At 45.6% G+C, this 14,930-nt stretch overlaps 1 protein-coding gene across 1 annotated transcript in view; it reads right to left on the bottom strand.

The window, feature by feature from the left end:
* Dhx15 (DEAH-box helicase 15) overlaps positions 1-8,667 on the bottom strand; it is a 41,217-nt gene extending 32,550 nt beyond the window's left edge. Inside the window, exons 1-2 of the mRNA XM_051174094.1 lie at positions 8,430-8,667; positions 2,711-3,146 (exon numbers count right to left, since the gene is read on the bottom strand). Coding sequence (XP_051030051.1) covers positions 2,711-3,146; positions 8,430-8,500 — 507 coding nt within the window. The 5' untranslated portion in view covers positions 8,501-8,667. The remainder of the gene's footprint in view (positions 1-2,710; positions 3,147-8,429) is intronic.
* Between the last annotated feature and the right edge of the window lie 6,263 nt (positions 8,668-14,930).

The raw sequence follows: 14,930 nt of genomic DNA, 5'->3' as shown, positions 1-14,930 counted from the left end.
TCGCCACAAACTACCTGCATCTGTCTCCACCAAAGCTTCTGAAACCGCCACAGGTTCTAATGCTACAGAATGCAGAAGGTTTGGATCTAAGATTTTCTTGTTTTGTTTTTTTTTTTTTTTTTGGTTTTGTTTTTGGGGGGAGGGGTGGAGACAGGGTTTCTATGTGTATGTCTATTCTTTGGAGCCTATCCTAGAACTCGCTCGTACAACAGGCTGCCTCTGCCTGGCAAGCAGGGGAACTAAAGGTGTGCTCACCACCGCCCATCAGTATTTTCATGACTGCCATATGATGAAAAAATGTTAGTTGGCATACTGTTATATAATTTCGATACTTTAGTCATTAGGCTAACTACTGTACAAGAATAACTCAAGGGGAGGCAATCATGCTGTTTCTCCAAAGAAAACAGTATGTACCTTTTAAGGGCTTAAATAAAGAAAACTACAAACTGAAATAACACAACTCCCTAGTTCTGTAAACCAGCAGACCCATGGTTGGGTGCTTTTCTAGGAAAGCTTTATTCATGTACCTTCATTTCACCAACCCTCCTCCAAAAGTAAAATGTGACCAAGCAACATGAAATTCAAAGCACTGACTAGCAGATCAAAGAACAATCCTTAATTCTTAAAAATGTTCTGATTAAAAAAAAAAATCCAATAAAACGAATGACTGAACCTCATTTTAGAAATAAGAGTTTGGTTGATTTGGCAGATCTTAATCTATTAGGAGTTCTTTGTACTCTTAATTGATAACAGTAATAAACTTACTCATGAATTCTTAATAAAAAATCATCTTCTATAAACCTGCATTTTTTTCTACAAAACATAATTTTTCAAACAGCTGTTCTAGTAGGATACATATTTTCACATTCCCAATCATAATGTCTGTCCTGAGACAGCACTTGGTTGTTTGTATATGCATAATGCAACTTCAAGGCAGAGCTATAAAAAAAAAAAAAAAACTTAAAATGGATAAAGTATGAAAAATACATAGTGCTTGATTGTCCAAAAGTGCTAATTTAACAAACACTGATAATGGTATGTAAACATATTGATAAGACATCCGAAATAACCTCAAATTTGATGACAATAATCTTTTTTAAAGATTTCAACACATTAAAGTCTGAGGGCTTTTTTTTTTTGAGAAAGGGCCTCTTTCTGTAGATGAGACTGCCCTTATACTCTGCCTTCATGCCTCACTCCCAAGTGCTGAAATTAAAGATGTCACCACACACATCTACAAGTTTGAGTTCTTAACATCAAATTGCCCCTCAATTAAGTCTTTTTTAAAATAGTATCAAAATGCCTCCATGAAATACTCAAATTGACTTGTAGCACACAATTTTTAAAAATTTGGAAAAATAGATTCTAAGCCAGACACAATATTCCATGTCTGTAACCACGGGTTTAGGCAGGAGGAAAACTAGAGGCAAGCAAAAAAAAAAAAAAAAAAAAAAAAAAACCAACAGGGGGAAGCGCATCTAGATCAATGGTAGAGCACTTGCGTAGCATGCTTAATTATGTTTACCTATATTCATAAAAATGAAGAAAGAATCCAGTAAAATCATATTATCTTTGTAAATTAAAATGAGAAATTATTAAGTTCATTCCAGTATTTTCCTGGATTTTACAAATTTTCTATCATGTCCAGTGACTTTTTAACTGATAGCTTTCAGTTTAGAACACATGAAAAGCAGTGAACTTCACTCAACCCAGATAGGAAATGCATGCATATTAATCCCTACAAGTACTACTACTTTTCACCTATCAGATTAACAGATTTTAAATTCGGGGATTTTATGGATACCTGTGAGAGGGTAACTTGACATCCTCCCTAAGGAAGGGCAGTTTAAAAATCTATAAACATGCTTGCCCCCACAGCCAGCAAACAAAGCCTATGGCCAGCAAGTAAGCTCACTGAGTAAAGGCATTTGCCATTAAGCCTGACAACTTGAGTTCGATCCTAAGTACCTGTACCATGAAAGAAGATTCGCCCAAGTGAGCCTGACTGTGAGCACCCACCCATGTGTCGGGGCACCCATGTGCCGGGGCTACAGTATCTATCAGCAGGGTCTAGTAACTCACGGCTCGTTCATGTTTAACGCTGCAGGCACCTAGTGAGACGCCTATGTCTGACTGGGTAGCACTCTATGGGTGAGGAAGCCAGCTGGCTACAGGTCAGACACAGACTGCACCTTTCTAGCATTTCACCACTTTCTTATTGTAAGACGGGAACTCACACAGACAAGGGGGGCCTTGAATTCAGATACCTGTCTACCTCTGATTCCTAAATGCTGCAATTAAAAGGTATGTGTTAGCATTACTGGAAACTTCAATTTGTGACACTATTCTCCTATTTCAAATATTCTAACAAAGAAACAACTACCCCAGTGTTTCAGATCTCCCCACTCCAGCACTAGAAAACAATGTTTGCACTCCTAACTCTACTGTCCCAGGTTCTCTTGCTATACTAGAGTAACGAGGGAAGGCATCAGTTATTTTCCAATATAGACTGAGAAATCAACCACCTCTACTAGAATAACACCCTCAAAGTCACTAAAAAGTGTTCACCAAAGCACTCTTCTTCAGGGTACTCTACAGGACGGACAACTGAAAATGAATCGACAAACAGAAAATGGCTACCGTGACCAAACCACATTTAGTTAAGTTTAAACACAACATAAGGTATGTACCACAGTATTTCACAACTCACCTGTGTTGTCTTGCCAGACCCAGTCTCACCAACCAGTACAAATGACTGATGTCTCACAAGAATATCTGTAAACCTATCCTTGTATTCCCAAACAGGGAGCTGAAGCCGTTTCTTTAGAATATCGTAATACCGAGGCGTATGGGGCAGGTTGGTGAACGGATTGATGCACTGTGGAAGTGACGTGTGTCCTGCATGCCCGGTGTGTGTTGAATGGGCAGAGTGTGCAGAATGTGTTGAATGAGCCGAGTGGGTTGAGTGAGCTGAATGAGAAGCTTTTAGAGGTGGCAATCCAGCACTGATGAGCATAGCGTTGGTGGACGCTCTCAATTCCTTTTCCTTTTCTTTCTCCCTCTCCCGTTCTCTATCTCCTCTATCACGTTCTCGGTCACGATCTTTAGATCGGTCTTCTCTGTCCCGGTCTCTATCCCGGTCTTTCCTGGAAATATAAAAATTTAAAAATCAGAGTGATTATATATAAAACCCTCAATTATTAGAAATAATCAGTTTTTCATGCACCATCATAAACATCCTTTACTAGACAAGGTCTCTATTTTCATCCTTCTAAAACCTTAAAGAACTGATCTATGGGCCATCAGTATGGTTCAACAGATAAAGGTTGGAACCTAAGCTTGACAGTATGAATTCAATTCCCAGAACCCACATGGTGGTAGGAGAGAACCTTCTCAGCTCTCCTCAACACAAGACGTAATATTGTAAAACTTAAGACAAAAAACAGAACACAACAAGAAACCTGAAGCTGGACATGGTTACACAAACCTTTAATCCCAGCACGTGGGAGGCAGAGGTAGGTGGATCTATGAGTTCTTTGTAAACCTATATACCTTGAATGGATCAAAATGAAATATAGTCAAATTAAAAACAAAGTTCACAGAATACAGAACTGTTGCAGAAATTACTGAAATTACTTTACTGAACTAAGGATAATTTTAATTAGTCATTTCTGGTATCTATACCAGACAATCCTAATGGAGTAAATTCAACTCATATACCACGAAATGCCACAATGTTTTGGGACCTAGACTAAAACTATGAGGCAATGTAGAGACATGCCACTACTCTGTACTTAAACACACACGGTGCATTTCCTGTGACACAAATGTCTGTATAGCACAGCAGGAAAGGGCATTCACTCCCACAGTCTTGTAGGGAGCAACAGTAAATACCTTCAGCAGAACACAGTCAAGTGCTTACTAAATAAACAGCACTGTATGAGGATCATTCAGCCACAGCACTGGTAAGATGGTAACTGAATCTGAGTCTGCTGATAAAATCTGGGACTCTATAGCATACAAACTTGCAGTGAAGAAAAAAGCCCTATTTGCATGGGACTTCTCCCATCCTAACGTCTCCCCATTACAGAATTATAAAAAATACAACATAAAACTGAAATAAATCTTCACATGCCACCCAAAACCCAAAGACATCAAAAGTATATAGATAAAAGATTACTTAAGAAACACAAATAAATAAAATGAGATCAGGTCACAATGGTACATGCCTTTAATCCCTTTGGGAGGCAGAGGAAATCACATGTCTGAATTCAAGGCCAGCCTAACCTACAAAGAGAATTCGTGGACAGCTTCACGGTTACAGATAAGCCTGCCTAGAAACTGACCCCCCCCCCAAAGAGGGAGGGAAAGAGGGAGGGAGGGGAAAAGAAATGTAAGCCTCAAATTTTCAAGTTTGAACCTTCACTTATCTTTGAAACATATCACCATCACATTTGTCGCTACTTTTGCTTCTCATTTGGGTGATCTTTAACTGGCCATGTATATCGCCTCAAAACCTAAGTTTTTAAAGCAAAGGAAGAAGCATACACTCAAATAGCTCAAGGACTGGATACTTTTGCAGGCCTGGTGGTTCAGTGGGTGAAAGCAAGAAACCCTGACTTCAAATCTGTAAGTCAGGCATGGCCTTGTGGTGCCTATAACCTCAGCATTGGAGAGGGCGAATCTTGACAGTTCGAAGGCCAGCCTAGCTGAAAACACAGTCAGCTTCAGAAAAAAGTCAGCTTCACAATCAGCAAGACACTGTCTCAACCAACTGGGCAAGTATCCCACATGGGAGGGAGTGGGTGCATGCTCTCACACAGAAAAATTTAAAGACGGGTTTGTATTTGTAGACAACACTTCATTATGAAGGACAAAAACTGAATAATCCATATCTAAGAGTATGGAATCAATTAAGATACAAACCTAACCTTTGCAAAACAACAAAACCTGGGAAAAGATACTAGACAAAGCAATCCATGTAATGCTGTGTGATAACATAACACCTTTTCCAACACACATTTCACCTACAGCTTCACTACAATAGCAGAGAAAGAAATACAATACAAAACACAAGAATCCGATGATCAATAATGTGAGAATTTAACATCACCCCCAAAAAAGAGGGACAAGGAAACCAGCTGAAAAACCACAGGAAAGGCCTAAAACGCACTTATCTACTCGGCAAAGTGAAAAACATTAGCAAACATCAAGAAAACATTTGGGATGCAGAAAACTACTTCAATGGTCTAGAAATCCTGTTTCAATTCACACTGGCTACTCTGAATGACAAAGGTTAAAAAAAGTTTTTAAGTCTCTCTCCATGCAAAGGTAGACTTGTCCATATGCCGTTTCTTGTTTACAAAAAGTTTTGCTCATAAGAATTTGCTAGTTAAGAACAACTATTTTTATTTTAAAGAAAATAAAGCACCTTTAATCGCAGCATTCAAGAGGCAGAGACCGGTGGATCTCTGTGAGTTTGAGGCCAGCCTGGTCTACAAGAGCTAGTTCCAGGACAGCCTCCAAAGCCACAGAGAAACCCTGTCTAGAAAAACCAAAAATGAAAGGAAGGAAGGAAGGAAGGAAGGAAGGAAGGAAGGAAGGAAGGAAGGAAGGGAGAGGGGGGGAGGGAAAGGGAGAGGAGGAGAGAGAACAATCCTGGTGAGAACCTACCAGAACCTACAGAAACACTGTCTCAGAAGACAAAGGAGCTGTAAGTAGTTCTTTAGTCAACACTCTGACATTTATCAACAACAGTCCCTGTTTCCTTGCTCACATGCAAGTTTTGTCTATTGAAACAGAACTAATAACATTAAGTAAGCTAATGTGGTGATAATGTTCTCTGGCATATCTGAAATGTACTAACAAATACTGGTAACTAGTGATGGCTCAGTTTTAAATTGTACATGGAACATAACAGGCACAAATATATTGCTAATAAGGATGGAAACTAGTCATCTACATCAGAATATTTTATATAAACACTGCTTTTTCTGACAATCTCACTTTCAGAACTTCTAGGCATGTGCATATAGATAGATAGATAGATAGATAGATAGATGCTAATGTTTTTCATCTACAAAATAACAAAAACCTGGGAAATTACTTAACATTACTGAGCAAGACAGGAGCTGCACCTTACAAGTGGAGTACTATGCAACCAATGGGAAGGCTATCAGTGTGGTTATGAGTGAAGAAAAAAAAAATCAAAGTATATATCCACACAAATCCTGACAGCTCACTGGTATTACAGTTCACATTTATGAATAAGCTCTCCAAAGACAGAAATAAAGATTTGGAGGAATGTCCTGCTTTTTTCCCTTTATACCTTTACATAAGGTCCACTGCATCTAATTATTTAATCTTAAGTACTTACTACACGGGATTGCACCAAAACACACTTCTACATACAAAGCACCTAAACAGTAACAGGTACTCTTCTGTAATTAAAAGTTCTGACCAGAAATACTAAAAAACCGTCAGAATGAAAATGTCCTTATCTTCTGATTCTTCCAGAGCTGGTGAGATGCTCAGACAGTAAAGGCACTTGTCACCAAGAGTGAAACTGAGTTTACCCCTGAGGCCCATTTGGTGGAAGGTTAGCTGACTACATGTTTTCTTCTAAAGGCCACACACAAGCAGAGCAGAGCCATGGACCCCCACACACAAAGGTGTGCTGGAAAAACAAGACAGTAGGGTCTGGTGACAGCTGGGTTCACAGAATGAAAAAGCCTATGATGACAAATACACTAACCAAGAATAGAGGGGGGAGGGGAAAGGGACAAGGGACCCCTGGCTGTCAAAGGTGCACTAAACTAAGTGAGGGGGTGGGAAAAGGGTCACCAAGCACAAATGCTGTATAACTGCATTCAGAAAAGGTACTCAAAAAAAAAACTCAGAAAACAGTGTAAAAACTGCCCTCCAGAATCTCTAGAAATTAAAGTTACTGTACAAACGAACTCTTGTACACTGACAAATACGTAATATTCAGAGGAAATATGAAGCCACCATGATACACCCAAAAGTCCATTTTACCAAGGTTATGTTTTGCAAGAAAAAGGAATCACCATATACACTTTTAACACGGAAGCTCTAACCCTAATAAAAGCTTTTTGAATGGGGAACATACACACAAAAAAGTGAATGAACTATTTCCTGGTGTGTATTCCAATGTAAGCTCTGACAGTGAAATTAGCCAAATGTGACATTCATTTTAACTTCACAGCAGTTCAGAACCAAACGTCATCCCCACCTTTACCAACCCAAAAGAAATGTCACTATGCCAGGTGGTGATGTCTAACTATATTCCTAAGTTTCATGTTGAGAAAAGTATGGAAAAGCATGGAAAAAGCTCACTGTAGCTCTGCTCTCACTTGGAGAATATACCGTGTATCTTTCTAATTTCCGCTTGAGGACAGCCTAAGAAGCTGTCTTTTGATGCTGTGCTACCACAAAATTTACAAAAAATAAAAAAATAAAGAAATTTTTAAATCTGCACAATCAAAATGTGACAGTGTGCATAAAGGGCTAAATATTTCCGTACCAGAACACATGGTAGGTATCCTGACCTGTATGTCACACTGATGCAAATCAAACCCAAAGGGCTGACCGTGAATAAAAACTGTGAATTTTGTTTTTTTCTTTTGCTTTGTTTTGTTTTAATTAACCAAACAGTTCTCTGTACCGCCCAAGTGAGCGCGCACAGCGGCCTAAAGTAGGGAGCAGGAATATACAAACCAAAGTGCATTTCAAGTGGGAAAGGGAAGAGTGGGAAATGGCTAACTTTAACACAACCGCTTCAGGTGCTAATAAATGCCTCTTCCCTTTGCGAAAAGTCCTAGGAAGAGGAACCAAGCGGCCAGATCCAGGGTCAAGTGTCCGCCTTTCCCAAGGTGCACGTGGGTGGTCGGCTCACAGACGCCTAACAACACTTGGAAAAGTGAGTCCCGCGTGGGGGATCCGGGTCGGGGGCAGAAAGTAACTTCTGCGTGGAGGAGGAGGAGGGCTAACAAATGCGTCCGTGCACGCTCCTGCCCCGTGATGCTCGGGCAGGGCCGACTTGTAAGCAAAGCAGGAAATAAAAGGGAGATGGCGGGAGGGCGGAAGTCGGCAACGGCCTCCCGCGAAGCGCCTCGACGCCAGCAGGCCCGTCGTTCTCCCGCCAGGCCGCGTCGCCTCCCTCCACCGCCCGGGGCCCGGCGCCCTCGGCCGCCGCGTCGCGGCCGCTCCGCCCGGCTGCGGGCCTCACGCGAGCGCCGGGGCCTCGCGGCCCGCGCGCGGCCTCGTGGCCGCCCCGCCGCGCCGCGCAGGCCTCGCTGTCGCCCCCGCCGCCCCGGCGCTCCACAAAGACTCGGCCGCCGGGCCCGCCGCCCGCAGGCCCGCCCGCCGCAGGCCGCGCCAACAAAGCCCGGCCGGCCGGCCCGCCTTACCCATCGGTCCCCGCACGCTTCTTGCCGGAGGGGTAATCCTCGCCCAGGTCCAACCGATGCCGCTTGGACATCCTGGAACTCCGCGGGCGGACGCTTGGGAGGACGGACGGACGGACGGACGCGAGGAGGCAGCCTCCAGCAGCCCGACCCACACGGACGAGGCCCGCTGCTCACGACGCGCGGGGACGCCCACCCCTCCCGCCACCACAGCCCGCTCCGTGCGGCCCGAACCAGGAGCTAAAATGGCGGCCGCGACGAGGGCTGGGCCTGCGCGCGCGCCCCCGCGGCCCCAGACCTCCCTCCTCCCCCCCCCTCTCATCGCCCGCGGGCGCGCCGGCGTGCGGTGCGCGCGCGCGCCCGCCCGCCCCCGCAGCCTGCCGATTGGCTGGGAGGCGCCGCGCCACGCCATTGCGCGCGGCGCCTCGCCGCGCCACGCCCCGCCCCGCCCCTGGCGATTGGCTGGGAGGCGCCGCGCCACGCCCCCACCGGCGCGGGGCCCCGCCCTCTGCCTCCCAGCGGCCCGCCCCGCTGAGCCGCTGAAGCCGCGGCTGGGAGGGGCAGGCGGGCGCCCGCCCCAGCCCCCACCCCGAGCCCTGTGCGCCCCGGAAGTTGGGAAAGCCGAGACCCGTCCGCCTGTGCCTTTGCTCTTGCTTTGCTCAGCGAGCTTAGTGAGGAAAACAATGGCGATCACCACGCGGCCGATGAGTGGCAACTAGTAGACTACTACTGGTCTGCAACTCGGGAACCCGAGCTTGCCTGCCGCTGTGAACGCCCCATGCCCAACAGGGTGGGAAACATCCTCAGTTTACCGCTCGCTGCTCGTCTTGCCCATTTGCCCCCCCCCCAGAACAGACAGACAAACATCTGTTTATTCAGGCTGTAGGTGTTTTGGGTGGGGTGCAAAAAATTGGCGGTGATCTTGCTGTGCACCTTGTTTTTACCCCCAGTCCTCGCTGCCCTACCCGTCCTCTGTGTGCGTTTGAGCTCGCATTAAGTGTGCGGCCGGTAGAGACCCGGCTTCCTTTGGTTTGGTTGGGCTTGGCTTGGGTTTCTCTTTGTAGCCCAGGCTGTCCTGAAACTCGGCAGGAGGCTAGCCTCAGCCAGTAAGGCTCCAAGGTAGCCGGGCGGTGGGTGGTGCACACCTTTAATCCCAGCATTCCGGAGGCAGAGGCAGGCGGATCTCTGTGAGTTCGAGGCCAGCCTGCTCTACAGACCGAATTCCATCCAGGACCACTAAGGCTGCACAGAAAAACAAACAAACGAAAGAGACTTTACTGTAATGGCAAGGTGATGAGGCAAGGTAACCCTTAAGAGTTTTGTAGATCTTTCTGTCAGCGGGATGCTGAGGTATGGAGCCAGGTAAGACTTACTGAGGATTGAAAACTATAAGATACACTCAACGACACAGAACACAGCTCAGCTGAGACAACCCCGTCCTGCGGTTCCACCCGAGGATGATGAAACCAGATTCCTCTGCTGCGCACTCTTGGTCCTACCCAAGAGAGCATGGGATCCTTCCCCCACTGTTTTTAAGATGTCACAGATATCAAAGAAAATCACGCCCATAAGGCCAAAACAAACAAACAAACCAAAAATCCACGGCCCATCCAATGGAAGAAAGGTCTAAAGATCAGCCCAAACTCTAGCTATCACCTCATGTCAAGGCTCTTGGCTGCCCCTAGGCTCTAGTTCCTTGCAAATTCTCAGAACTACAACTTAATAATCACAGATGGCAACTTCTATTTCTGTAACAAATAGTCAACACAAAGAAAATGAGTCTCTTTTTTCTTTTGTTCTTCTAGACAGGGTGTCTGTGTTCTCTCTGGGGCCCATATGCATCTCTAAAGTTTTAGGACTTCTGTTTGAGATGCTTTCCTCCCTGTCCTGTCTGCTATTTAAGAGTGATAAATAGTTGCAGTATGTTGTGGATGCTGTGACTTGCCACTTCCAGAGAGAGACATTCCTCAACAATCTAGTGCTGCCAGCAGACAGCCCTTCAACCTCCAGCTGTCTCAGGAACTTGCTTGGCTAAGGAGAGCTGCAGTGATCAGGGGTAGTCAGAATATACTCCAGCCGTAGAAGGACTAAGGCTGTCTCTCCAACCCAGGAGAGCTGCGAGCTACAAAACATCTGAACCCCTTGAGTTCTCTGATGGCATCACTGACCTTGCAATGTCCTCCGCTGACTCATGCTTCCAATGTTGGGTTCCCAGATGGGATCCCAAATTCGGAAGGCCCCATTACTGTGACAGAACACAGCGACCAAGACAACTTACAGAAGAAAGGGTTTATTTTGACTCACAGCTCCAGAGGGCGAGTCCGCAACAGCAGGGTGAGCATGAGAGCAAACGGCGAGCATGGGAGCATGGGGGCACGAGCTGAAAACTGAAAGTTCACATCTTGAATTGCAAGCACAGAACAGAGAGGGCCAACTGGAGGCAGAGGACGCGCTTCAATCTCAAAAGGGCTACTCGCGACCTCCCCAAACAGCACTACCAACTGAGGACCAAATATTTAAATGCCCAAGACTATGGATGACATTTCACACCCAAACCAGCACACTCTCCTTCCTGACATACTGTAGGGTGAGCTACTCCACCACGCCTCCCCTGCCACAATGGAGTGAACACTCTGAAAACAAGAATCCAAAAGCTGCCCGTGCTGGGTAATTCAACCGCAGCAAAGGAGAAGCAACCAATGCAGACGGCAATCTCTGGACCACAGTGCAATGGGGTCATCAGCCACATGATGTTACCTCAGACCCGAAAGCTTGAGACCAACGTCCCTAATAAAACTGAAGATGCAGGGCTGGAAAGATGATGGCACAGTGGTTCAAAGCACCCGTTGCTCTTACAGGGGAGCTGAGTTCAGGTCCTGGCGTCTACATGGCAGATCGCAACAATCTGAAGCTCCAGTTCCTAGGGATCCAACACCTTCTTCTGACCTGCACAGGCTCTAGGCACATATATGGCCCACAGATGGTAAATACACACACACACATACACACACACACACACACACACAGTGAAATACACAAACCTAACAAGCAAACAAAAAAACACGGAAGATGTCCTCTCCTTAGGTACCACCCATAAACTCACTCGGCTGTCCTTAGACTGCCTGGGCCTCTGTCCAACCAGCTACAAGTTCCAGTTTAACAATTTGTTAGAATGACTTGCAGAACTCAAGGATGCAATATGCTCATGGTTGTGGCTTCTTCATAAGGGATACGCTCAGAAGCCCTGGCCTTTCCTCATAGGTTCAGGATATGCGCCCCTGCTGTACAAAACCGTCCCCATAATCCAGGAAGCTTTGTTGAGCTTCAGTATGTGAATGTTTTTCCTGCCATACTGGAGCTTTGCTCACACTAAATAAGTACTATAGTGCCATTGGCTTGAGTGTGTGTGTGTGTGTGTGTGTGTGTGTGTGTGTGTGTGTGTATTGAGATGGGGTCTTTCTACACAGCCCTGGCTGTCCTGGATCTCACTGTGTAGACCGGGCTGGCTTTGATTCACCTGCCTCTGCCCCCGCCTCTGCCCTTTAGTACTGGGATTAAATAAAGGCAGGCACCACCTTGCTCAGCAGCTTTCATTCCTTCCTTCTTTGACAGTCCTAAGTGTGCACTTTTATTTATAAACTTCCTGATTATTCATCTTTGGTTTAGAGTGCACATTTCATGGAACCCAACCCCAAGTATCTGAGCCCAGGAACGATCCAAGAAAGCACAGTATTGTAATTGGGTTTACTGTCATCCAGTAAAACATACCCAGCACAAGGAATAAGGTCAACCACTGAATCTTTCACCTGCACTGTATTGAGGAATAGAACTTAGGAAATATCTCTCTGGAAAGATCCTATGGTGTCCAGCAAAAGAAAATGCACACTCTTCAAATATGGGAGAAACACTGATGACAAGAATTTAGGAAGAACAACTACTCTAAATTTTATATATTTATTATGCTTTAATTTTAATTTTGAGATAAGGACCCATCGAGCTTAGGCTTAGCCCCGACCTACTCGTCAAGGAAGACCTTGAAAGCTTGATTTTTCTGGCCCCCCACATGTGGACTACTGAGATCACAGGCATATGCCAGGATGCCTTGTCAATATACAATTTGTAGTATGCCCAAGGCGCTGGGCCCCATCCCCAGCATATCAAAAAAATAAACAAATAAAATAACAGAACAAAATCCCCTTCAGTTGGAATTGGAGCAAGTGCAAAGACCAGAGAATCCTATTCTGAGGAGCTGAGGGAAGGCAGAGAAAGCTGGGCACGAGGTGCCAGGACTTAAGCATGACATAAGAAGGCCAACAGAGAGCCTCCAGGGAGATGAAGCCCTCTCCTTAAGCCGTGATATTAAAGCTGAGGGAAAACCTAAAGCTCCAGCTTCACTTGCCTTGATGTTGGCTTTACAGGTCAGAATCGTGCTGGCCATACTTCTACTAGGCTGTAAGCGGCCTCTACTTAGCATGGCTGTAGGCAACACCTTTGAAAAGTGTTCTGCTGACAGTTGCCTAGTTTACCTTTAACATCTTGGTTCTGAGTACTGACTCTTTGAGCTTGCACAGCTGTCCAGGGCGTGAGCTCTTGGATGTCTGGAGGCCAAGATCATACCCTCAGACAATGCTAACACCACCATTTGGGGGAAGGAGTATCCATAAGTGAACCATGAGAATGCACGGACAGACACTGACTCCATATCCAACCACACTCTCCTGTGACTGTCACCTGCTTCCTTACCTGCTAAGTACCTATTACTGTGATGGAACACCGCGACCAAGACAACTTACAGAAGAAAGGGTTTATTTTGACTCACAGCTCCAGAGGGCGAGTCCATAACAGCAGGTTGAGCATGAGAGCATGGGGGCACGAGCTGAAAACTGAAAGTTCACATCTTGAATTGCAAGCACAGAGCAGAGAGGGCCAACTGGAGGCAGGGGGCGCGCTTCAATCTCAAAACGGCTCCTAAACTCTATCCTTAAGGAGGCAAGCCTGAGCCTTGCGCCTCTGTTCCCCTCATGCATGAGCACTTAGGAGGCCATGAACTCTGAACTCAATCGAGTTCAGAGCCAGCCTGGGCTATATAGTGACCCCCTCTTCGTGGAAAAAAAAAAAAAAACTTCACTGGAAAAAAATTTAAAATAAAAATGAAAAAGGCACTGGAGTTTCCATGAAATATTCATACACCTAAAATAAGGACAAATAGTTGGGCAGTGGTGGTGTGTGTCTCTGAGTTTGAGGCCACCCTGCTCTACAGAGTAAGTTCCAGGACAGCCAGGGCTATGCAGAGATACCATGTATTGAAAGACCAAAAATAAATAAATAAATAAATTATAAAAACAAACAAATGACACCTCTCCTGCCCCGACACCCCACCCACCCCACCCCACACATGCACAGAGTGCTCTTAGAGCTAGGTACCCAGAGTTTCCATCACAAGAGAACACTACGGATGGACTGCTGGGAATAATTTCTTATTCCCAGACTACCTGTTAGGAAAATAGCACATTAGAGGTGCTCTGAAGGGTGGCGTGCCACCTTTGTAATGTTTCCCTCCAGCTGGTCCCTCTTGGTACTGCAGAATGTTTCTTATATGAACAGCAGCCCTTAGGTGCTTCCTGACACCATAGCACAGGGAACCTTACAGTAGTGATGGGTGCTGGCTGATGTGAATTGGATTGCATATGGCGCTTTCTAATAGGTATGAAGGTGGGAAACAAAGATCTTACACTGCACACTTCCCCATGTTACCTTTATGGTGGGCCTGTGGATGCCATCCTGGTAGTATCCAACCGTAATGGAAGGCAAACGTTTGCTTTCCAATGTTCCCACTCCTCTGTTACTATCCGGGTACCACGTGGCTCCGAAAGCTTCATTTTCAAGGTACAAAATTCTCTTTTTGCTCATACGGCTTTGATCCGGTATGTACACGATGACTCTCCCATTGGAGTTTGCCATAAAATCTACACATCTTTTTCCCCATGCAAGACACCCGTTTGCCTTGAAGCCTTGCCCCCCCCCCGTGTGTGTGTGTGTGTGTGTGTGTGTGTGTGTGTGTGTGTGTGTATGCACGCACAATATACTGTCTCCGGGTCCTGAAGAAAGTTCTCTTGACAATCACCGCATTCCGGTGGAAAGAGCTCCAAGGCAGGCCGGTGACTTCTCTACTTTGCAGATACCCCAGTCTGCCCCAGGTCACCAGAGTCTAACAAATTATCTACACATTTTGCAGATACATCTTCCTCTTGAGGAGGTCCCAGGAAGAACCATCATTCAGCATCCCAGGACGAGCCTGACGCCATTGGTCCACACTTTCCCCTTGAGTGGGATTGATGAGGCACTGTGTGGCGTTGCCTATTGGTTTTTGTCGCTGTCTGTGAGTCACCAAAGATGGTGACTCACATTGTCTTTCTCCCTCTTCTTCCCAGGACATGCTTGGAAAGCACAGTGTTTGCCCTCTGCATGCCTGGCCATTCTACTTAATAGCTTTATAGACTTCAG

This window comes from Phodopus roborovskii, unplaced genomic scaffold, assembly GCF_943737965.1.
Source record: "Phodopus roborovskii unplaced genomic scaffold, PHOROB, whole genome shotgun sequence".
Lineage (NCBI taxonomy): Eukaryota > Metazoa > Chordata > Mammalia > Rodentia > Cricetidae > Phodopus > Phodopus roborovskii.
This window is presented reverse-complemented; position numbering and strand designations above follow the sequence as displayed.